Here is a 17,918-nt window from a genome sequence, read left to right as displayed (position 1 = left end):
ACTTTTTCCATCATGTCTTGGAACTTCGCTCTACACAAGATTAATGAATCATTCGACCAGATCGCGGAGTGGTATCGAGTTTTCATGCACCGGACAGAGCAATCGTTCCGAGCTCTCCACGAGCGTTTAACATTCCTCGAAAATCAACAGTCCTTGCAAGGCCCGAGCGACGAACAAGTAGAGCGTGTCCTACGCAAGATACTGGCTGAGAAATTTGCGGACTCAGGTGTCCATCGTCTTGAGCGTCCAAGCAACATAAAGGAAAGCACATGCTCCTTCCAGAAAACTGAAGAGGATTCACCGTTTCCGAACCCCATTCAAATCGATACCACCATGCTTCACGTTGATCCCGACGGGGTTCCTTCTGAGGCATATCGAAAACAATTCAAGATGTTGGAAAGCTCGTTATCCGAATTTCCACATGTGGATTTGAAGAGATCCCAACAATCCGAGGAGCCACAGGACGTCAAGGACCCTTCCCTCCAAGCCAAGGCTCGTAATCAGTCTCCGGGTAACCAACACCGCACTAAACCTTGGTGATAAAAATTGTTGTATTGGATGGCCCTCTCCTCTCATCCACTGCGGCCGCATTGTGCATTCGTACTATCAAACCACGACCTATCCGCCGATCAAACCTACCGATCAAATCCGCCGCTTCTGGTCTCCTCTAGGAGTTGATACGGCTTCGGAGCGTATACGACTTGTTCTGTCTACTACTCTCAACCAAGCAAGCGTTGTGTGGCACAGCTAACTGCACAATCCACCAAGACACGACATCCTTCGATCTGCAAGTTTCGGACCGACCACTACCTCACCTTTAAGCCGCGAATGTGAACTTTCCCAGTCTATCAACCACGCTCCCCTAGTGCGTTCCACAGTTGTGAGAAGTGCAACATCCGGACTAGGAAGCGATGGGTTGCAGCCCAAAACAGCCACTGTTTCTTTCTAAATTGTTTGTCTCTTTCTCGAGATGTAGTGTAACTTCATGAGCAGACGTCTTGAGGCAAAGACCTGGGATTAGTAATGTTCGGCAAGTGTGGTTAACGCTTTGCAGATGGTTGGGACTGAGCAATCTCTGCTTCCCCACAAGCACAACATACATTGACCTCAAATTCAGCTCTTATTTCGTATATGCACTTTGCCGCTTGACGTGACATGTCTTACCTTAGCTTCATATGACCTCGTTTACTCTTTCGCTCTGCTCAGGTGGTCCGAAATCCGCGCGGTTGGGGTATTATGATCGACCCCAGGCAGACTACGCCCTTTTATCATTTCAACCGACGATATACGCAGTACATTTCATCCCAAAAGAGTATGACGTCGCGTGACACAAGTATTCACCTCCCTAGATCCTCATTGATTGACATTCGGCCGAAGACGCACCTTGCAGAAACACTTTTAAGTGACATGAATTCACCTCAATACTAATAAGTCATTACGAAGGCATGCAATATGTTCGCAGTGACTTCATCCTGAAATACTTGGCAAGTACATAGATTCAGTTTAAACTGCTTCACTAGTGCACGTCGAGCATCGATGAAGCACCTATCGCCACTTGGGAATGTATGGAAGTATACCAATATCCATATTACTTACGAACTGTTTCCGAAGAGGAAAGATCTTGCATGTTGAGTTTGGGTTGCCCACTTTTAGTCGTCACCTGTTTAGGTTTAGTAGCATGGACAATGCGCACTTCTCAAACTTTCCGCACTGGTTCGTCTGATCATCTGTCTCCCGACATGGACCTCATCTTTCGCATATTGCGGCGAGTCACTTCGTTCAAAAAGAAGAAATCTCTCGATAGCCATGCGTGTTTAGTGGTCAACAACGTTACCTCGGAAGCAAGTCCTCGGCCGACTCCACACGATGCTCACGCCATCCAACCTGTCAGGCAGTCTCCCCAAGCTTCGTCCACATCTCTTCATACGGAGTCCAGCACTAAAAATTCGATACTATGCTCCCTTCCCTATGAAATTCTAGAATTAATTCTTCTTTATCTCCCACCGAAAGACCTCCTCCTCTCTCAGCGCGTTTGTCGTAGAATTAAAGAAATCATTATCTTATCCAAACCTATTCGGAGGTGCCTTTTCCTTGAGCCGTCCCACCAATCCGGCAGAATAGCTACGTGGAAGCTGCTGAAATGGAATCCTTTCCTTGAGGACCTGTCTATTCTGCTTGAAATTCGAGTTATTGGCGTTCATCGTAGTCTCGAAGGACCAGTTAGAATGATAGCACACGTACGCATCCGTAAGACTCCTCCAGCAGATGCCCGCAGGCTCGAGGCTTTGCTCCACGACGAAGCGAATTGGAGAGATATGCTTGTAACGCAACCACCAGCAACTTTCCTGATGCACCCAAGCGCCAGTCTCTTTTGGAAAAGTCTCATAGAGGACCAGGCACAATTCTCTTACCAAGCCTCTGGAGTCAGGATCGTGGATATTATATCCTAGGCTTGATTGGCAGAAACCTGATGCCCAATGGAGGAAAAGCAATTACAAGAATCTCCGATCGTCGCATTCTGTTTCAGGTCTCGGGTGCAGTGTCCTGGTCGGGCTGCATCGCTCGTCAACAAAATAAGATCTGGGGTGCCCATGGTTCTCCTACTTAAATTTCATGTTGTGGTCGTATCCATCTCTAGAGCCGGAATTGAAACCCCAAACGAATGCGGAAACTTTCCATCGCAGCTTCGCCTACGTGAGCCCTCGAAGTCGCTGCGAATTGCAAACCCGCAATACAACATCAAATAATGCTGCAGAATATTTCAACTAGGATGCAATGGAGGTATACTGACTGAGTGGCATCTATCCCACTAGCTAAATCAAATGCAGCTATCCACTCGGCGGCTTGAAGCTCCTGCAGACTTTGGATCTCAACTCTAAACGACATTGGTGCTGAAATGCCTGGCAGAAGCGTGGATTCCACGATTCTGTATGCATTCTGCAGTTCAAGCAACAATACCGGGTGTCAAATTGTGTGGAGGAAGTAAAATGAAGCACTTTGGGCATATTCAGTTTGGTCAATCTTAGAGTTGCCGATATGATGCTCCAGCCTGGTGGACTGAGTTTTGTGGCCTGGGGGAGGCTGCAAAGTGCAAGGGCAACGTGTTCTGCTAATTGATGGAGTTGTGGGGAGATTCCTACGTCTTCTAGAAGTAGCGATCTTGTTGCCTGCCTCGTTAGCAATGCACTGCCGAGATGACAGTATGCCTAGAGTGCTAGCGAAAAGAATGGCCAGTGATCGGTACCGATTCAGCCATACCCACCCATCTTTACTCTCTCCGTCACAGCGATAGCCGCCGCAACTATCCTCCACTATCAGCCTGGGTGTTCTAGCCAGGCCTGATCGGTCAAAGAAATCGGTTTGAATGCTTTGATGCACTAAAGATATTGCTGACCAGCTCGAATCTCATAAACACACCTGAACATCACGCAACACTTACGCCGATCCAATCAAGATACCAACTGAATAGCACAGCGTTGGGATATGCAGTCTTTTCCTTGCCTAAACTAAATACCGAGGCAGCTCGCCCAAGGCATCCAACCGCACAGCAGAAGCCCAGACATTCTGCTCAGTCATGTGGCAACTCTCCCAGCTCCGGGACTCGGGGTGCGTTGCTTCGAGCTTTTAATTGTTAGGTACCCGGACCCCAACTAAAAGCTCTGGGACCTCATATCTTGTTGGCCACACCGCAGATACCATTCCTTCATACGGCCCCGTCACCAAGGATGCGCTCTGCGTCAATATCCTCTCGCTCGCCTTCAATGTATAATTGAGAATACGGAACGGTTCTCCAACCTAATCCATTTCAATCACTCCTTCGACCCTTACCAAACACCGACCCCAAAGGACTACTGGTACCTTCGTCGAGGTTCGAACAAGCACTTTCGCTCATGCCAAGGCCACCAAATGAGAATAGCTGGCACAAACATTCGAGTCATGCCCAAGTGCCTGTGGGGCCAGGCCCACTACCGATTTGCTTTAACGCCAATGGTCGTTGTCGTAGTAGAATGATAACCAGGTGATCGTAACTACCATTACGTACAAGGCGTGGAACTTGTCAGAAGCGCCTTTCTTGAGCTTCTTAATTGAGCGGAATGTCATTGTAAGCTATCGCTTCCCTAATGCGACAAGCCACATGAGCCCCTGACCGCAAGCCCAAGACAACTCTCCATCCTACCTATTTACCTCCCATCCCACAGCACCGCACGCGTCACTACCCATCGCTATTTCCACCGGACCTCCTCCCATCGAGTTACTAGACAAGTCGCTCATATCAAACGCACAATCAACGTCGAAATCGATATCGAGAAAATCAGCAAGTGGCGGAGTCTTTTGTGAGACATGGACCTCCTCATCTCCCAACGAAAGGATCTCTCGGGCAATGATACCGAGTTCTCCATACGTTCGTTCTCCCAATGGCCAATACTCACCCAGCATCTTGAGCACACCCATATTAAGGCGGATCTTCTCGCGCTCGAGGGATAGCTTTGGTTCTTGAAAAACGTAGCGGCAGGCTGAGAGATGAGCGATTGTCATCTGATCGAAATCAGTACCCTATTTTGAAAAATCTTAGCAAGGATGATTCTCACATTGGCGATCATGCAGATGATGAAGGGCGTATGTGTTGCAAGACGGGTGGGGAGAGTAAGGAGGCCATTGAGCTTTTCAATGGCGAAGAGGACCTTAGATGTGTGCATTTGTGTGTCCTCTTTGATAGTGTGCGAGTTCTCTGGCGGTGCTGGAGGAGCACATTTCGATACAGCCTCGATGGGACTATATTTCAAAGTGGACAGTTCACGATGGAGGTCCACGATATATCTGTGAAGATTTGTGAGTGGCACCTCTGCCGTAGATATATTAAGACTAACGTGAATATTAAGGTATTTGCTTTGAAGAGCAGCTCGTCCACGCTGCCATCGTCCTTTAGAAGCTTTCGTTTCGACTTGTGCAGTAACGAGCACCATGCCGTCACACATGTATCCACATTTGCGCAGAGGAGCTTCGCGTGCTCCGAATCATGTCGTCGTCGGGTGGAGAGAATGCGGTTGAGTCCTTGAGTCAGACCAACCAAATGCGCAAATGATGAGAATTCAGCATCTGAGAACTCACGAACGTTGTAGCTCTCTAATTTCAGTGGGTTTGGAATGCTCTAATGTAATACGGTTAGCTTTAGCTTTTAACAACGACAATGAACTAACTTACACCAGACTCATACTGGTACTCTTCACAGGGCAGCTCTGTATTAGTTTGCACCTGGCCAGTTTTTGTCGGAAATGTATGCGTACTTCCTGAAACATGTGCTTCGGTAACGTAAATCATCCACCATGTTCTTCTCCAACTCTCTTCAAGTATTGGGTTTCCTTCTCCATACTGCAGACCAAACTCGGCCTTGTGCATACCTAGTTCGAACGCACCCTGGATAGCCTCATCTAAAAGCACAAGTGCTCTTTCAGTCTGATCACACCAGTACACAGCAATTGAGTATAAAACAAGAGCCTGGATAAAAAATGGGCTTGGAGTTCCTCTTGCGCGTGCAGAGTCTAGAGACTGTAGTGCTGTGATTTCCAGGGGAGTGGATGGTATTGACGGGGTGAATATCGAGCCAATGTAAAGCAAAACAGGGAGTAGAGGATCCAGTGAAGATGGATTGCTACTCCGACGTATTTGGAGTGACCATCTGGGAAGTACACAGGGATGTGCGGTATGAAAGAAAGTGTAGTATTGCGTGAGAAGCTCGTCACTTTGATCGATCGTATTTCGGGATCCATCCAAAGCAAAGGCGTCCAGACGGGATCCGGCATCTGAGCACGTCTGTGATGAGCTATCCGTGGATAGTCCTCCAAAGGTTGAGATGTTGTGCGAGGTTGCAGAGAGCACATCATCCCGTTGAGTTGAAGTTCCGGAAGAAGGCGCTTCGTTCACCAGGATAGAAAGTTGGTCCCACTGAGGCTTCGAACGACGAGGGCGTCCTCCGCGCCGTGACTTGAGATACCCGCATAGCTTGCCGTCGACCTGGCAGCGCTTGCAGAACGGTGTTGTCGCATCACATTTCACCTTTCGAGACCGGCATTGGATGCAAGCGAGGGCAACGCGTCGGACCGAGGGTCGTGCTAGCGGGAGAAGAGGGCATGATAGCGTTGTTGTCTCCATATCGGTTTGGTACTAGAGAGTGTGAACGCGTTGTTGTCTTGAAAGCTGACACTTCAACTAAAGAGTTCTTGTAAACATGATGATGCCCCGCTAGCGATAAGTACAACGCGCAGGATCGGAAGCGGCAGCCATTCTGAGCTTAGATGGCTCTGTGTCATCAAAGGCATTCAAGGTTGTTGAAAAGTCGGCATGTCGGGCTCCGTTTGTCGTTCGTCTTGTGCCACAGGGCTGCCGAAAGACGAGCTTCGTAATACGAACCCCTCCAGACACTGCAGATTGTATATGTGTTTTTTGGGCCCGAATCCTGCAATTATTCATGTCTTTAAAGAGATGCTTAATCTCGGCGGTGGTGAAGCGTTGGCGCTGAAGCGGGAGAGTGAATGGTCGGTTCTCGTGAAATGTTCAGTCATATCGTCTCCACGTTTCTCGACAAGCCTAGGAGAAACACGATTGTCCGACTCATTATCTTCGCAAAATGTCCGCAATTTTAAGACCTGGGGATCTTCCGAGGTTTCGCTCCTGAGTTAGATGAACAGGATGGTGCAGGGACTGTTCAAGAGATCACCACTTGCGTTGAATATTTTCATATGGCTTAAATAAGGACAGTATGTTCCACGTTAGGTGATATTGCGTCTCGAAGTCTGAGTAGCTCGTAGGGTGCAACATGCACCATCGTGAAGCTCCCGGAGGCACTCATCCACCAACACTTTCGACAAGTGGAGCCTGCACAAGCTCTCTCTCGTATGCAGTCAGTTCAGCAGAATTTCTCGCCCTCTAATATTCCACGATCTCTGCGGAAAATACATGCAAACTATTCCATGGACGGTCGGATATGCAAGCTATCAGGAAGCCTCCGACGCAATCCGTAGCTTGGCCAACACGGCAAAAAATGGAGCGTCACTGGCCGATACAGCCTACAACGCTCACTACGCCCACAAAACCTCTACAGTTAGTACCAGTGTCTTTCATTGGTAAACTACATACACCAGCCTCATCATGGGGGTGTGTTTCTCAGGTTACCGACAAAGGTATGGTAAGACTTTACGCAAAAATCGACGAAATTCTTAGCGCTCTGCGAGGTTTGCTCTCTCCCCCCCGTCTGATTTCCCATGACAACAACACGCGCGGTATCCGTCGATGAAGTAACAGAAGCGCAAGCTGAAATCTCCGTTGCGCGGCTTTCACAGAATTCGCAAACTATTAGTGATCCTATACCATTGATTCTAGTATTTTTTTTTAGAATGCCGAGCGTGGTTGCGGCACTGCTTGCAGTGACATCACACTTGCGCCTTCGGCACTGAGGGCGGACAAGCTACTGGAGAGTTCTTTTGGGATACATCGTTTCCGTTGTTGCCGCTCGTTGTAGATCTGCAGGAAATTGGTGCCCATATTCTGAACAGGATTGCAGATGCTACGCCAAGTACTTTGAAAGCCTAGTCTAAGATAGGCTCGGTTTTGGGGGTTATAAATGAATCAGGCCCGGATGGTGGTGGAACTGGGGACCGGGATTGTGGAATTGTCTGGGATGGGTGGGATTCTCTGGGGGAGACGGGGTGGCTGAGTTGAAGGTAATGGAATGCTGAGGTTGGGTTTATAGGAGATATTTTGAAGGTGGTTTGGTGGAGGTTGAAATAGGTGGGATGATAAGCAGCCGTCATTGTTGAGTCTTAGCAGGAGGTTTAAGCCCGTGAAGCTGTGCTACGTGTCTTGCGGATCAAGCTTGTATATCGTTTCTAAGGTCAAGGCTCCAGACCCCTCTGGTTGCGCAAAGGGAATAAAGGCCTTCTCTCGAAATTTCTCGCTTAATGAGAATAACCCTCTGCATTCACTAAATGAACCGAACTACGAGTTGAAGTCGACCACTAGCCTTCCAGCAACATTACCACCGCGCAGCTTCTCCACTGCATCAGGCATCTTTGCTAGAGGGAAGACTTCGTAAATCGGCTTGAGGAGACCCTGTAGTGGATTAGCTTGTGTAATTCTGCATCTTAACAGCTAACATTGAATGTTACAGGGTATAATTCAAGACAGAGATTTGCATCATGCTGATGCTCCTCCTGATCCAAGCAAGAATAAGCAGATAAACTCCACGCTGGTCATGTCCCGTGCCATGTGACAACATAATGTACTTACTCTTGCAGCGAACTCAAGAGCTCGTTGTGTGTCAAGTAGAGATCCCACTTTCGTCCCAATAATATGCAGATTCTTGCCGACAAAAAGAAGGGGATCTGCTCCGGCAATTGCGGTTCCTGTCGGAGCTACAGACCCTTAGTTAATGCAGTGTAGGAAAGACGTCCGAGCATTGACTTACGAAGACCAATACACATAACCTTTCCACTGATTCGTGTCATCATTGGGGCGGTGGCATACGCACTTCCATTTGTCGCTGTTACGAAGACCCCATGCGCACCCTTCCCATCGCAGATCTTGACCACTTCCGTAGGTACATCTTTAACTTTAGTAAAATCCACAAATGCATCGCATCCTAACTTCATGCACAAGTCTTTCTTCTCATCCCCTCCGTCCACTCCTACCACTTTCATGCCCATCGCCTTTGCTAACTGAACGCCCATATGCCCAACACCACCTCCTGCACCGGGAAATACAGCCCAATCACCAGGCCTCAGCCCACTCTCCTTCAAAGAACAGTAAATCGTCGACCCAGAACACATAATTGGCCCGGCAGTAAAATCATCTACGCCATCTGGAATCCTCGACGTATACCTCGCCGGGCTCAACACGTACTGTTGATAGCTTCCTGGAAATTGTAAGCCAATCTGCGTACTCTGGTCACAATAGGTTTCCTTCATGGACCAGCAGAGTTCGCAGTTCAAGCAGGCGTCGTAGGCTGGTTTGATACCCGCTCTATCGCCGACTTTCCAGTTCGTGACGTTGGATCCAAGTTTGACAATTATGCCGGCGCCTTCGTGGCCGGGGGAACGTACACCGAAGGCGGACATTTTAGGGATTGGGAGGTCGTTGAGCATGTAGTGGATGTCAGAGTAGCAGACCCCGGTCGCGTTGAGCTTGATGAGGACGTCGTTGGGACCTGGATGTGTTAGTGAGGTGAAGCACCTTTTGCATATATCAAAGGAGGCACATGATTCTCGAGGCTAGCTGCTAGGTCCGAGTAGGTAGTTAATTGGAACTAGACTTGAAAGCAAGCTAAGCTTCTGCGATACTTCTCCGAGGTTCGCGAGGGCTAAAAGAAACCACGAGAAAAGTTGAAGAGAATAGGAACCCACCAGGCTCCGGCACTGGCACATCCTCGACCACCAGCTTGAAATCTGGTCCCTCATTCACAACGACGCCAGCTTTGCACGTCTTGGGGATGTCGAAGCTTCCGTAACTCTCGGCCATTTTTCACCAGATTAGTGTACCAATGTTGATTATGTCAGATTTAAAAAGCAATGAACGACGAGAAACCGTATTTATGGAAAAAGATTCAGTTTTTCAACCCCGAGGAGCGAGGAACTGATTAGTTTCGTCTTGCGGAGCCTGAAATCCACATCTGCGGGGCATTTGGAGGTGAGGAGCAGGGATCATTGTCCCAGAGAGTGTTAGCCGCATAATACCATGGAAGGAGGAATCCAGATGACCATAAGCATGCAAATTCTGGACGGTTTTGGACGAGAGCTGTGATCGATCGAGTCGTGTGTGACGACTAAAACCTTGAAATAGAGAAGCCACAAGTTCGGGCTAAGGAATTAGACCGCCACAGAGATCATCTGAGTGGCCTCGCAGGACTCTATCATGGCGAGGCATCGCGAGTTACCATTGTTGGCAGTGCACTGTAGAGACCATTGTAAGACAGGATAGTAAGAACTAACTCGAAGCTTGCTCTTGCCTTGTCATTTTGGTGAATAGTACTAGACCTACCTACGATCAGATCCGTGCACCCTTCGACAATCGTTCACAGGAGATGACTGAGTCCTCCTCCTCAATCAACAAGTCTACGCCCTCGATGGATGTTCCATCAACGTCTCCCTGGAAAGAAATAGGCACAAAGCCCTAGTATAGCAAGTTTTCTCGGGCTCCCAAGGAACCAGGGAAAGGGACGTGGTGAGGTGCGAGTCAGAGCGACAAGGGGAGGTAGAAGGCATGGCAAACGGTCACGGGCAGAGAAAAACAGAAAGAGTATGTGAAAAATTACACCTAAGGCACAGATAGGAGCTCATATCCTCTATTGAAGGTCAACAGCAGGACACAACTCTTCGTTTTACAAATCTCGGGGAGGCCAGACTGGGCTTGGTGGCTGGGCTTGGCGGGTTGAGTTGTTTGGAGGTGGGAATGTGATGTGCGGCACAGGGGCACCATACCCCTGTATCATAGACGCAGGGAGAGCTTGAGGTCTGTCTTTAATACCCGGAATGGATTCCTTGAGCTTAAAACTGGACATCTTTGTCGATTTCGACGTGCTATCTCGCGCTTTTCGTCGGTCCTCAACTCTCACCTCCCACCTCCTGCCAGGCATCGGAAATGCCCAATCTCGGTATACCGATGAATGATTTTTGCCTTCAACACACGCCCTTGACGCCCTCATCCTCATAAAAAGCAGCTTCCCCCAAAGGCTCACGCCATGACTAGTTTCCGACTGCCGACAGGCCCCGCATCAAAAGGTCTAGCTTTCCCCAACGTCATCGCTGAGAAATCTCCAAATCCCCGCAATCCACACACCCAACAGTCAATTGACACGACGCCGCACAGGGCTATTTTCCTGATTGCGTAACCTTATTCCCGCTCGATCTGAAAGGCTTGGAGGGGCGGTTTTCTGGTTTTAATTACGACTTCCCGACTTTGGCAACATGCGATCGTTTTTATCTGTGTCGAACGCAATTGCTCGGCAGCAGGGCTATAGGACCAGATTTCAAGGAAAGACTTTACCAGTTCTAATTCAGAGGTTCTACACCATGGGTCATTCAGTACCCCCTGTGAGTTTCTCCTCCTTGCGCATTCAGATGAGCTATGGATTTCAGCCAGAAAGGACTAACTTGCCTATTCAAAGCTCAACGATCCGTCCCTCCTGAAGTCGCAAACATATGTGAACGGGGAATGGATTGGCGCAAAATCTGGCAAGACCTTCGAGGTCACAGGTGCGCTCCTGCTCAAACTGTCCTAGAACTTCAATTTTGACACGATGCAGACCCAGCGACAGGCGCAGTCATAGGGAAGGTGCCTGAAATGAACCGCGCTGATACCGAAGCCGCCATTGCCGCCGCTGCCGCTGCTCTTCCGTCTTTCCGTAAACTCACAGGTCGTGAACGTGCCCGCATGCTCCGGAAATGGTATCAGCTGATGATAGACAATGCCGACGACATCGCTAAGCTGATAACTTGGGAGAATGGCAAGCCGTTTGCGGATGCCAAAGGTGAGGTAACGTATGCAGCCAACTTCTTCGAGTGGTTCAGTGAGGAGGCGCCACGAGTGTATGGGAGTACAATTCCAGCAAGCGTTGCAGGAAATAGAGTCTACACGATCAAGGAGCCAGTGGGTGTGTGTGGATTGATTACCCCGTGAGTCTTCTTGAGCGGCACCTTGATAGTCAGGGCGACCACGACCAGGACTAACCCGGTACCTAGCTGGAACTTTCCCGCCGCTATGATAACTCGCAAAATCGGACCAGCTCTTGCAGCCGGGTGCACAGTAGTCGCAAAGTCTCCCGGCGAAACTCCTCTTACTGCATCCGCATTAGCCGAACTCGCCCACCGCGCTGGCATTCCCAAAGGTGTCGTTAACTTCGTCACAGCGTTGTCGAATACCGCCGAGGTTGGCGAGACCATCACCTCATCCAAGACGGTCAAAAAGGTCTCCTTCACAGGTTCTACCGGTGTAGGAAAGCTCCTAATGAAGCAGTCCTCCGACACTCTCAAGAAACTTTCTTTTGAGCTCGGTGGCAATGCTCCCTTCATTGTATTCGACGATGCCGATTTGGAGATCGCGGTAGCAGGTGCTATCACGTCGAAATTCCGCTCCTCGGGCCAGACTTGTGTTTGTGCCAATAGGATTTTCGTCCAATCGGGCATCTACGACGAGTTTGCAGAGAAATTCACCGAAAAAGTCAAGAGCTTCAAAGTTGGCGGCGGCTACGGCGACGGTGTAACTCATGGCCCCCTTATCCACGAACGAGCAGTGTCGAAAGTCGAAAGCCATGTCCAGGATGCGATCAACCAAGGCGGTAAGGTGCTCATCGGCGGACAGAAGATGCCGGATGTGGGGTCGAACTTCTTCCAGCCAACTGTGATTCGAGACATGACATCCGATATGCGGCTTGCCTCTGAAGAAACGTTCGGTCCGGTGGCAGGTCTATTTAAATTCGAAAACGAAGCTGATGTCGTGAAGCTAGCGAATTCTGCAGACGTGGGGCTGGCTGGATACTTCTTTAGCAAGGATATTCAAAGGTGCTACCGTGTGGCGGAGGCATTAGAGGTCGGCATGGTTGGGGTGAATACTGGATTGATCAGCGATCCTGCAGCTCCATTTGGTGGTGTCAAGGAGAGTGGATTTGGAAGAGAGGGAAGTATGTTAGGTGTGGAAGAGTATATGATTACAAAGATGGTGACGCTGGGGGGCATGGGGCAACCACTTCAGGGTTCGTCGTAGGACCGGAAGGGCAATACAGTAGGAAAGGCTGAGCATAATGGAGGGTCAAAGGTGTCAGGTCCAGAGGAAAATAGAGCATAGCTGGCTTTCGGGTTGCTATTTACTAAGCCCACGCCTTATTCACCCCGTCTGCGAGCTTACTATGTCAACTTGGAGCTTGGTAGACTTCGGTAGGCCCTGACTTTCTCAAATTTGTGGATGGCGAATATATTGCGAGAAGGTCCATATAGGGTTCTGGATTATCAAACGCTAAACGGGATTGAAGAGCTGAAGAATGTGCCTGATGTCCATCAGCTGAAAGAGATTGGGCAGCAACGGACATTCGCTCTCCTGAGTGGCCTTGTGAAACGTCGTCTCCAGGTTGAAGACCCATTCCAAGCTAGTCGATGTGGGGAAATCGTCCGATCCAGAGTGCTCTGGTATGGCTACTTCATTACCCCCGAATTCCAACACCAGATTCCCCTGTAGCTGGCTTGAATGTTCTGAAGCGATGGGGTTAATATCACTACTGACGACATTAAAGCGCATCAATTGATTACATACAAGCCTTATAGAATATAACTAAAGCCTATGTTTAAAGAAGCTAGTGGCAAACTGTAGCCTTTTACTATAGAAATTGCGGTTTAACCTAAACAAGCAGTGATTGAACGCACATTTCGATGCATCTTAGCCACATTATATCTTTAGGACTAACCGCTTTTGGAAGGTAGAAAAGACTTGCCATGAGCTCGACCTTTCCATATTTGGAAGTGACTGAGCGCACTCTAGGGACTTGCCGCATCTTGCGTACATTGTGGAGAGCTCTTTTGCTCTTTGAGCATAACGTGGCACATGGTTATTGTCCGGATATAAAGTCATGGGCCCTCCCTCTTACAGGTTTCTCTATCCATTCATATCCAGGCTCATCGCAGACACTTCTCCCAGGTTTCCTCCTTATAAACCATCATTACTCTCTCTCTATCTCTCTCCATGTTTCTATTCATTTGTCTCTTTTTGGCCTTTGTTGCAACAGCATGTACTGCAGGCCGTGCTTGCAAACCCTTCCCTCCGTCAATGCTGGAATTCTCGGCTCAATTCGAGCAACCGAAGCCACCATTGGTCAATCCTGAGTTCAAGACCAACTTCATTCAGCACAAATGGTACGTCATTAGGATCTCAGGAATATTGCGTTGCTTTTCTTTCGAATGATTCCTTGATGGGTGGATCAGGATTCTTACGCAATACCATAACAGGAACGAGAATGTCTCTCACATTACTGCGGGGTTCATCTACAACTCGCCGTCTCAAGGGCTCGTCCGTGTGGACCATGCATATGAGGGTGGGCTTGCATCCTCGTCCTTTAACTATTCCAATGTCACCGACGCGGGCTTGGTAGACAACACCGTCACCACCTTCCTCGGCAGCTCGGAGAAAACGGAAGTTTGGAGGGGATACGTTAACTCTAACTTCCCTCTATTCTTAGAGAGCATCCTAGTCGAATCCGGAGCTATCTTTACAGGTCTTGCTAAAAGGGATCTAGTCACTGAATGGACAGCATCTGTGAGTTATCTGATTCAGTTTGACAATGTGTTTATGCGGCCAGCTAACACAATGTTGATATAGTGGAGCATCATGTATCAAGGCGTCATCCCCGTGACGGTTTATGTAAACGGTTGTAACAATGTTGTTGGATATGACTATTTCACACCCAGCGAGAGGACTAGAGTAGTAACTGAATTCTTCAGCACTACCGCTGGTGCCGTTCGGATTTAAAATGATCTGGCTGAGTGGTGCAGATAGCTCAGTGGCTGGGTGTGCTCAGGCTATGAGATGTATGGTGTTCACCACTAGATAGGAGTGGTTCGTTTGATGTCGAGACGGCCCGTGAGGTGGGGACACTACGCAGAATTTCTCCTCTACACAGGCCCAAGATTCCACATTTCCAACCCCTGATATTGCCACAGCTCCTGCAGATCCGTCTTGATCCGATCTGAGACAATAAAACCCTTCCAATGCACTTGATCCAAGATTTTCCAAATTCTGCGCCTCTGGTCAGAATTTTTGGTGTGGGACCCTGCTAATCGTAGAGGAAAGAGAAGCATGACACCCGGGATGACGGACGCGTCTAATATTTGCTCAGCCAAGGCTATAATAGCCGCGATGTGGCTATCAATGTCGTATTGGGACAAGAGCGGCGCCGTCATTCGGTCCCAGTACGAATAGTAGGTGAAGTTTCGGGACAGAAATAGGAGAAGGGCATGGTAGTATGTTAGGCTAAGCTGGAAATGGATGTCAGTGTCATCAGAACTGTACATCCGAGCTAGCGCTTCATCGTGCCACTGGTGGACCAGGTTTTGAATTTTAAAGCCTCGTTCCCCTAGTGCACGGATGGAGGCGTCTGCCAAATGTTGTTGCCTAAAAATATTTTCTGCTACATCCAAAAAGCTGCCCACCAATTGAATCAGTTAACAGATATTTAAAGAGTCTGTGGAAACGTACCATTTGTTGAAGGAAGAGGTTTGAATAATAAGAGAGGATATAGTTTCAATTGGACACCAAGACTCCTCCCTGCTAGATGTGAGATCTCGCTGGAAGTCTACCCAAGCATCCTCGGAAAGCATGGTATCTACACCATAGAGAATGGCTCTATTCGCCTCCAGAATTCGAAATGCTTCAAAAAGGACCTGCCTTAGAGAAGACATGTGCTGAGCTGGCCCTGACAATTGCAGAATCCTTGAGGTACCGTAGAACATGTGCTGCGCCCAGCCTTCACCGGAGGATTCGGCGAGGAGCTGCGCAAGGTAAGTAAATCTTTCAGTCCAAACTCAAGATGTAATAGAAGACTTTCAAGCGTCGCAGATCTAAGCACATACCTCAAAAAGTCCTAATAAGAAAGTGCTCCATAGTACATCCTCTCTCTGCGCCACATCCTTTTCAGCAAGTATACTTTTGAGGGAGAGTATTGCTTTACGATAATATGTGAAAGCAATGATACTGGGAGAGTCACGTCCACGCAGCACACTAATAGCACCCTCTCGACTTGCGTTCAGAGCACCGATAGCGATTGCAGCATGGCGTAACGGATGCGAGGTGTGCACAAGCAGCATGAGATCCGAGTTAACGGAAGGGAATCGCCGTGTGAACTGGGTGCGTCGAATGAATGCCGCAAAAGAGGCAAAAAAGCGGTCGTCCATCTCGTTTTGGACTTGCTTTGGGAGACCAAGAATTGGCTGAGATCGTCCCACTCCAGTAAGAGAGACGAACTCGGTGGCGACTTTGAGGACAGCTTTTTTTGGTGGTAGACAATCTTTTTTCATTCGGGCGCAATACTCGCAAGGAAACCCACCTTCACACTACATGAGTGAGCCAAAATGGAATCTAGCATATACTGAATAGAAATACCCTCACCTTGATTCTTCGAGCGGCACATGGCTGGCAACGTGTGACTATTTTTCTCTTGTCAAGAGGACCAAGGAGACGCTTCGACACCATTTTTTAAATTTCGAGACGGGCGGTCGCTCATCGGACCAAAAAGAAGAGAAAATGATGTGGAAGCATCTACGGAGACTGTTCAGGTTCTATGGCTGCACATCGCATCCTTAGCCTCAACTTTAACTTTTAGGTCTAGTCCAAATACAGAAGTAATCGAGCGCGCGCCATGGCTTTGGATTTCAAACTTTTAGCGCCTTGGCAAATCCAACATCAAAGCAATAAATGGGAGTACGGACGTAGGCCTCCAAACCCGGGAGCGTTATATTAGTACGTTCCGAAGAACGTTCTCCACGACCCTGTAATTCCTTACGGTACGCAGGTTGAGGAGCCGGCCTTGAGGATGATGAGAACAACCTATTAGAGGTCAATCTGTAGGTCAACCTGGTGATGATGCAGTGGAAGAGTGTTGTATTGATGTCGAGCCTCTGGGACAGCCATGTTATCCAGCGAGGTAAAATCGCTAGCAGGTAGTGCCCTGGCCTGATTGCTTAGCCGAAATCTCAAGGAAGACATGGCGACGAACATTTGAGGGTGGGGATTTGTCTTTTCGAGAGTTATGGTGTGGCTTTGGGGGAATTCAATGAAATTTGTTAGATTTTCCATGGCCTTTCCTTCGCATTATGTGACAAGGCGAGGGTGATTCAGTGGGCTCGCCAGGATATGCCACTGAGGGAGAGTCTATTCCGGTTGCTCTCACTCACTACTCGTCGTATTCACATGCCTTGTCCTCTTCTTTGGCGATTCTCTCGGGAAGAAGCGGTTACCCGATGAGTATCTAAGCTAGGACTGAAAGCCATCAGAGGACTGTGGTTATGGTGGTGAGACTAACTGAATCGGCTAGCGCGAACCGGCAAGTGAAAACAATGCCGGCACTTGAGTAACACACGTTCTCTCCTCTATTAGTGGCTTGGTAAGTCAAACTAACTCTTATTTCTAGACAGCTCAAGTTAATTGATTAGGTAGCTGAGACTTTTAATATTAATCTTACCACGCACAACCTCAACTCTCCCGGCTGCTCACCCGAACAACAACACTAAGCTAGCAAGTCCTCCAGGGGCCAATGCCTTAAATCAGGCCCTCTTCAGGTTCCTCCAAGTGAGAGGTGACGTTTTCATCCAAGGAAATGCTGAACGGGTTCAGAATGAGCCCTAGTCGTGGGCGGATGATCCTGAATTCATGGTGACAGCTTTGTGTGCCTCTCCGGACCTCATTCGATGCCACAAAAGGTTTGAATAGCAACATCAAATGAGTCTGATCTGCAACAGTCAAGTACTTGTAAGTCCAGTCCGAGGCGACGAGATTACCGCTCAACCCACAGGTTGAGCTACTACCGCTAGTCTCAGCGACGAAGTTGTCCAGACAGAGCAAGAGAGCCAGAATTCGAGCCGCACAGCCAGCCAATGTAGTCAGTATGCCAGTTATTGCAACCCAGCGGTGCAGCCGAGCCAAGATCGCCAGAATGTCAGTCGCAACAGCCTGATAGCACTGAAGAACGCCACTGCTCAAACCAAGATAGGCAGAATGCCCTAAATTCTAGCCGCAGAGACCTTACTGTGAAGCCGTACCCAATTAGTCGGAGCCAGGATCGGAACCAGCCCGCCATACCAGGCCAGGGTCATGGTACGCACTATGGTTCGCGTCTGCAGCCATGAGCTAGGCCAAGACCACATTCTAGGCTACTATAAGTGGCACTAATT

At 48.8% G+C, this 17,918-nt stretch overlaps 9 protein-coding genes across 9 annotated transcripts; 4 read left to right on the top strand and 5 right to left on the bottom strand.

Moving 5' to 3' along the window:
• Nucleotides 1-12: 12 nt before the first annotated feature.
• Nucleotides 13-540, top strand: BDR25DRAFT_210112 (uncharacterized protein; the record flags this gene model as incomplete). The annotated part of the gene is made up of 1 exon (XM_033684631.1): nucleotides 13-540. One exon carries the CDS (start codon nucleotides 13-15, stop codon nucleotides 538-540), a length of 528 nt encoding a protein of 175 aa, XP_033553447.1.
• Nucleotides 541-1,481: 941 nt separating this feature from the next.
• BDR25DRAFT_67703 (uncharacterized protein) lies at nucleotides 1,482-2,532 on the top strand. Its single transcript, XM_033698912.1, has one exon. The coding sequence runs from the start codon at nucleotides 1,566-1,568 to the stop codon at nucleotides 2,448-2,450; it is 885 nt and encodes a 294-aa protein (XP_033553446.1). The 5' UTR covers nucleotides 1,482-1,565; the 3' UTR covers nucleotides 2,451-2,532.
• Nucleotides 2,533-4,173: 1,641 nt separating this feature from the next.
• BDR25DRAFT_210137 (uncharacterized protein) lies at nucleotides 4,174-6,150 on the bottom strand (the record flags this gene model as incomplete). Its single annotated transcript, XM_033684634.1, has 4 exons — nucleotides 4,174-4,536; nucleotides 4,590-4,818; nucleotides 4,869-5,149; nucleotides 5,203-6,150. The coding sequence occupies 4 exons, from the start codon at nucleotides 6,148-6,150 to the stop codon at nucleotides 4,174-4,176; spliced, it is 1,821 nt and encodes a 606-aa protein (XP_033553445.1).
• A 1,311-nt stretch (nucleotides 6,151-7,461) lies between these two features.
• BDR25DRAFT_67694 (uncharacterized protein) lies at nucleotides 7,462-7,900 on the bottom strand. The gene has a single exon (XM_033698911.1). It carries the CDS (start codon nucleotides 7,806-7,808, stop codon nucleotides 7,584-7,586), a length of 225 nt encoding a protein of 74 aa, XP_033553444.1. The 5' UTR covers nucleotides 7,809-7,900; the 3' UTR covers nucleotides 7,462-7,583.
• On the bottom strand, nucleotides 7,846-9,600 carry BDR25DRAFT_277862 (GroES-like protein). The gene is made up of 4 exons (XM_033687642.1): nucleotides 9,396-9,600; nucleotides 8,462-9,199; nucleotides 8,284-8,408; nucleotides 7,846-8,106 (listed from the first exon to the last, which is right to left on the bottom strand). The coding sequence occupies exons 1-4, from the start codon at nucleotides 9,508-9,510 to the stop codon at nucleotides 7,993-7,995; spliced, it is 1,092 nt and encodes a 363-aa protein (XP_033553443.1). The 5' UTR covers nucleotides 9,511-9,600; the 3' UTR covers nucleotides 7,846-7,992.
• Nucleotides 9,601-11,060: 1,460 nt separating this feature from the next.
• BDR25DRAFT_209797 (succinic semialdehyde dehydrogenase) lies at nucleotides 11,061-12,750 on the top strand (the record flags this gene model as incomplete). Its single annotated transcript, XM_033684616.1, has 4 exons — nucleotides 11,061-11,081; nucleotides 11,156-11,243; nucleotides 11,294-11,663; nucleotides 11,730-12,750. 4 exons carry the CDS (start codon nucleotides 11,061-11,063, stop codon nucleotides 12,748-12,750), a joined length of 1,500 nt encoding a protein of 499 aa, XP_033553442.1.
• Nucleotides 12,751-12,895: 145 nt separating this feature from the next.
• On the bottom strand, nucleotides 12,896-13,608 carry BDR25DRAFT_349671 (uncharacterized protein; the record flags this gene model as incomplete). Its single annotated transcript, XM_033694582.1, has 4 exons — nucleotides 12,896-13,044; nucleotides 13,071-13,258; nucleotides 13,404-13,514; nucleotides 13,541-13,608. 4 exons carry the CDS (start codon nucleotides 13,606-13,608, stop codon nucleotides 12,896-12,898), a joined length of 516 nt encoding a protein of 171 aa, XP_033553441.1.
• On the top strand, nucleotides 13,585-14,838 carry BDR25DRAFT_375597 (uncharacterized protein). Its single transcript, XM_033697395.1, has 3 exons — nucleotides 13,585-13,889; nucleotides 13,983-14,289; nucleotides 14,353-14,838. Exons 1-3 carry the CDS (start codon nucleotides 13,720-13,722, stop codon nucleotides 14,500-14,502), a joined length of 627 nt encoding a protein of 208 aa, XP_033553440.1. The 5' UTR covers nucleotides 13,585-13,719; the 3' UTR covers nucleotides 14,503-14,838.
• On the bottom strand, nucleotides 14,481-16,046 carry BDR25DRAFT_375589 (uncharacterized protein; the record flags this gene model as incomplete). The annotated part of the gene is made up of 3 exons (XM_033697394.1): nucleotides 14,481-15,174; nucleotides 15,229-15,521; nucleotides 15,603-16,046. The coding sequence occupies 3 exons, from the start codon at nucleotides 16,044-16,046 to the stop codon at nucleotides 14,646-14,648; spliced, it is 1,266 nt and encodes a 421-aa protein (XP_033553439.1). The 3' UTR covers nucleotides 14,481-14,645.
• Nucleotides 16,047-17,918: the final 1,872 nt, after the last annotated feature.

The sequence above is a fragment of the Lindgomyces ingoldianus genome (genome assembly GCF_010093535.1).
Source record: "Lindgomyces ingoldianus strain ATCC 200398 unplaced genomic scaffold BDR25scaffold_3, whole genome shotgun sequence".
NCBI lineage: Eukaryota > Fungi > Ascomycota > Dothideomycetes > Pleosporales > Lindgomycetaceae > Lindgomyces > Lindgomyces ingoldianus.
Note: the sequence above shows the minus strand (reverse complement) of the source record. Positions and strands in the feature narration are given on the sequence as shown.

What these genes read in the sequence shown, in the direction of transcription:
- BDR25DRAFT_67703 (XM_033698912.1), top strand. Translation starts at nt 1,566, where the DNA reads ATGGAAGTATACCAATATCCATATTACTTACGAACTGTTTCCGAAGAG.
- BDR25DRAFT_67694 (XM_033698911.1), bottom strand. Translation starts at nt 7,808, where the DNA reads ATGACGGCTGCTTATCATCCCACCTATTTCAACCTCCACCAAACCACC.
- BDR25DRAFT_277862 (XM_033687642.1), bottom strand. Translation starts at nt 9,510, where the DNA reads ATGGCCGAGAGTTACGGAAGCTTCGACATCCCCAAGACGTGCAAAGCT. An exon ending in GGTTATGTGTATTGGTCTTC is followed by an intron (nt 8,409 to 8,461) that starts GTAAGTCAATGC and finishes AAGGGTCTGTAG; the next exon opens with CTCCGACAGGAACCGCAATT. An exon ending in CTCTTGAGTTCGCTGCAAGA is followed by an intron (nt 8,107 to 8,283) that starts GTAAGTACATTA and finishes AATCCACTACAG; the next exon opens with GGTCTCCTCAAGCCGATTTA.
- BDR25DRAFT_375597 (XM_033697395.1), top strand. Translation starts at nt 13,720, where the DNA reads ATGTTTCTATTCATTTGTCTCTTTTTGGCCTTTGTTGCAACAGCATGT. An exon ending in AACTTCATTCAGCACAAATG is followed by an intron (nt 13,890 to 13,982) that starts GTACGTCATTAG and finishes ATACCATAACAG; the next exon opens with GAACGAGAATGTCTCTCACA. An exon ending in TCACTGAATGGACAGCATCT is followed by an intron (nt 14,290 to 14,352) that starts GTGAGTTATCTG and finishes ATGTTGATATAG; the next exon opens with TGGAGCATCATGTATCAAGG.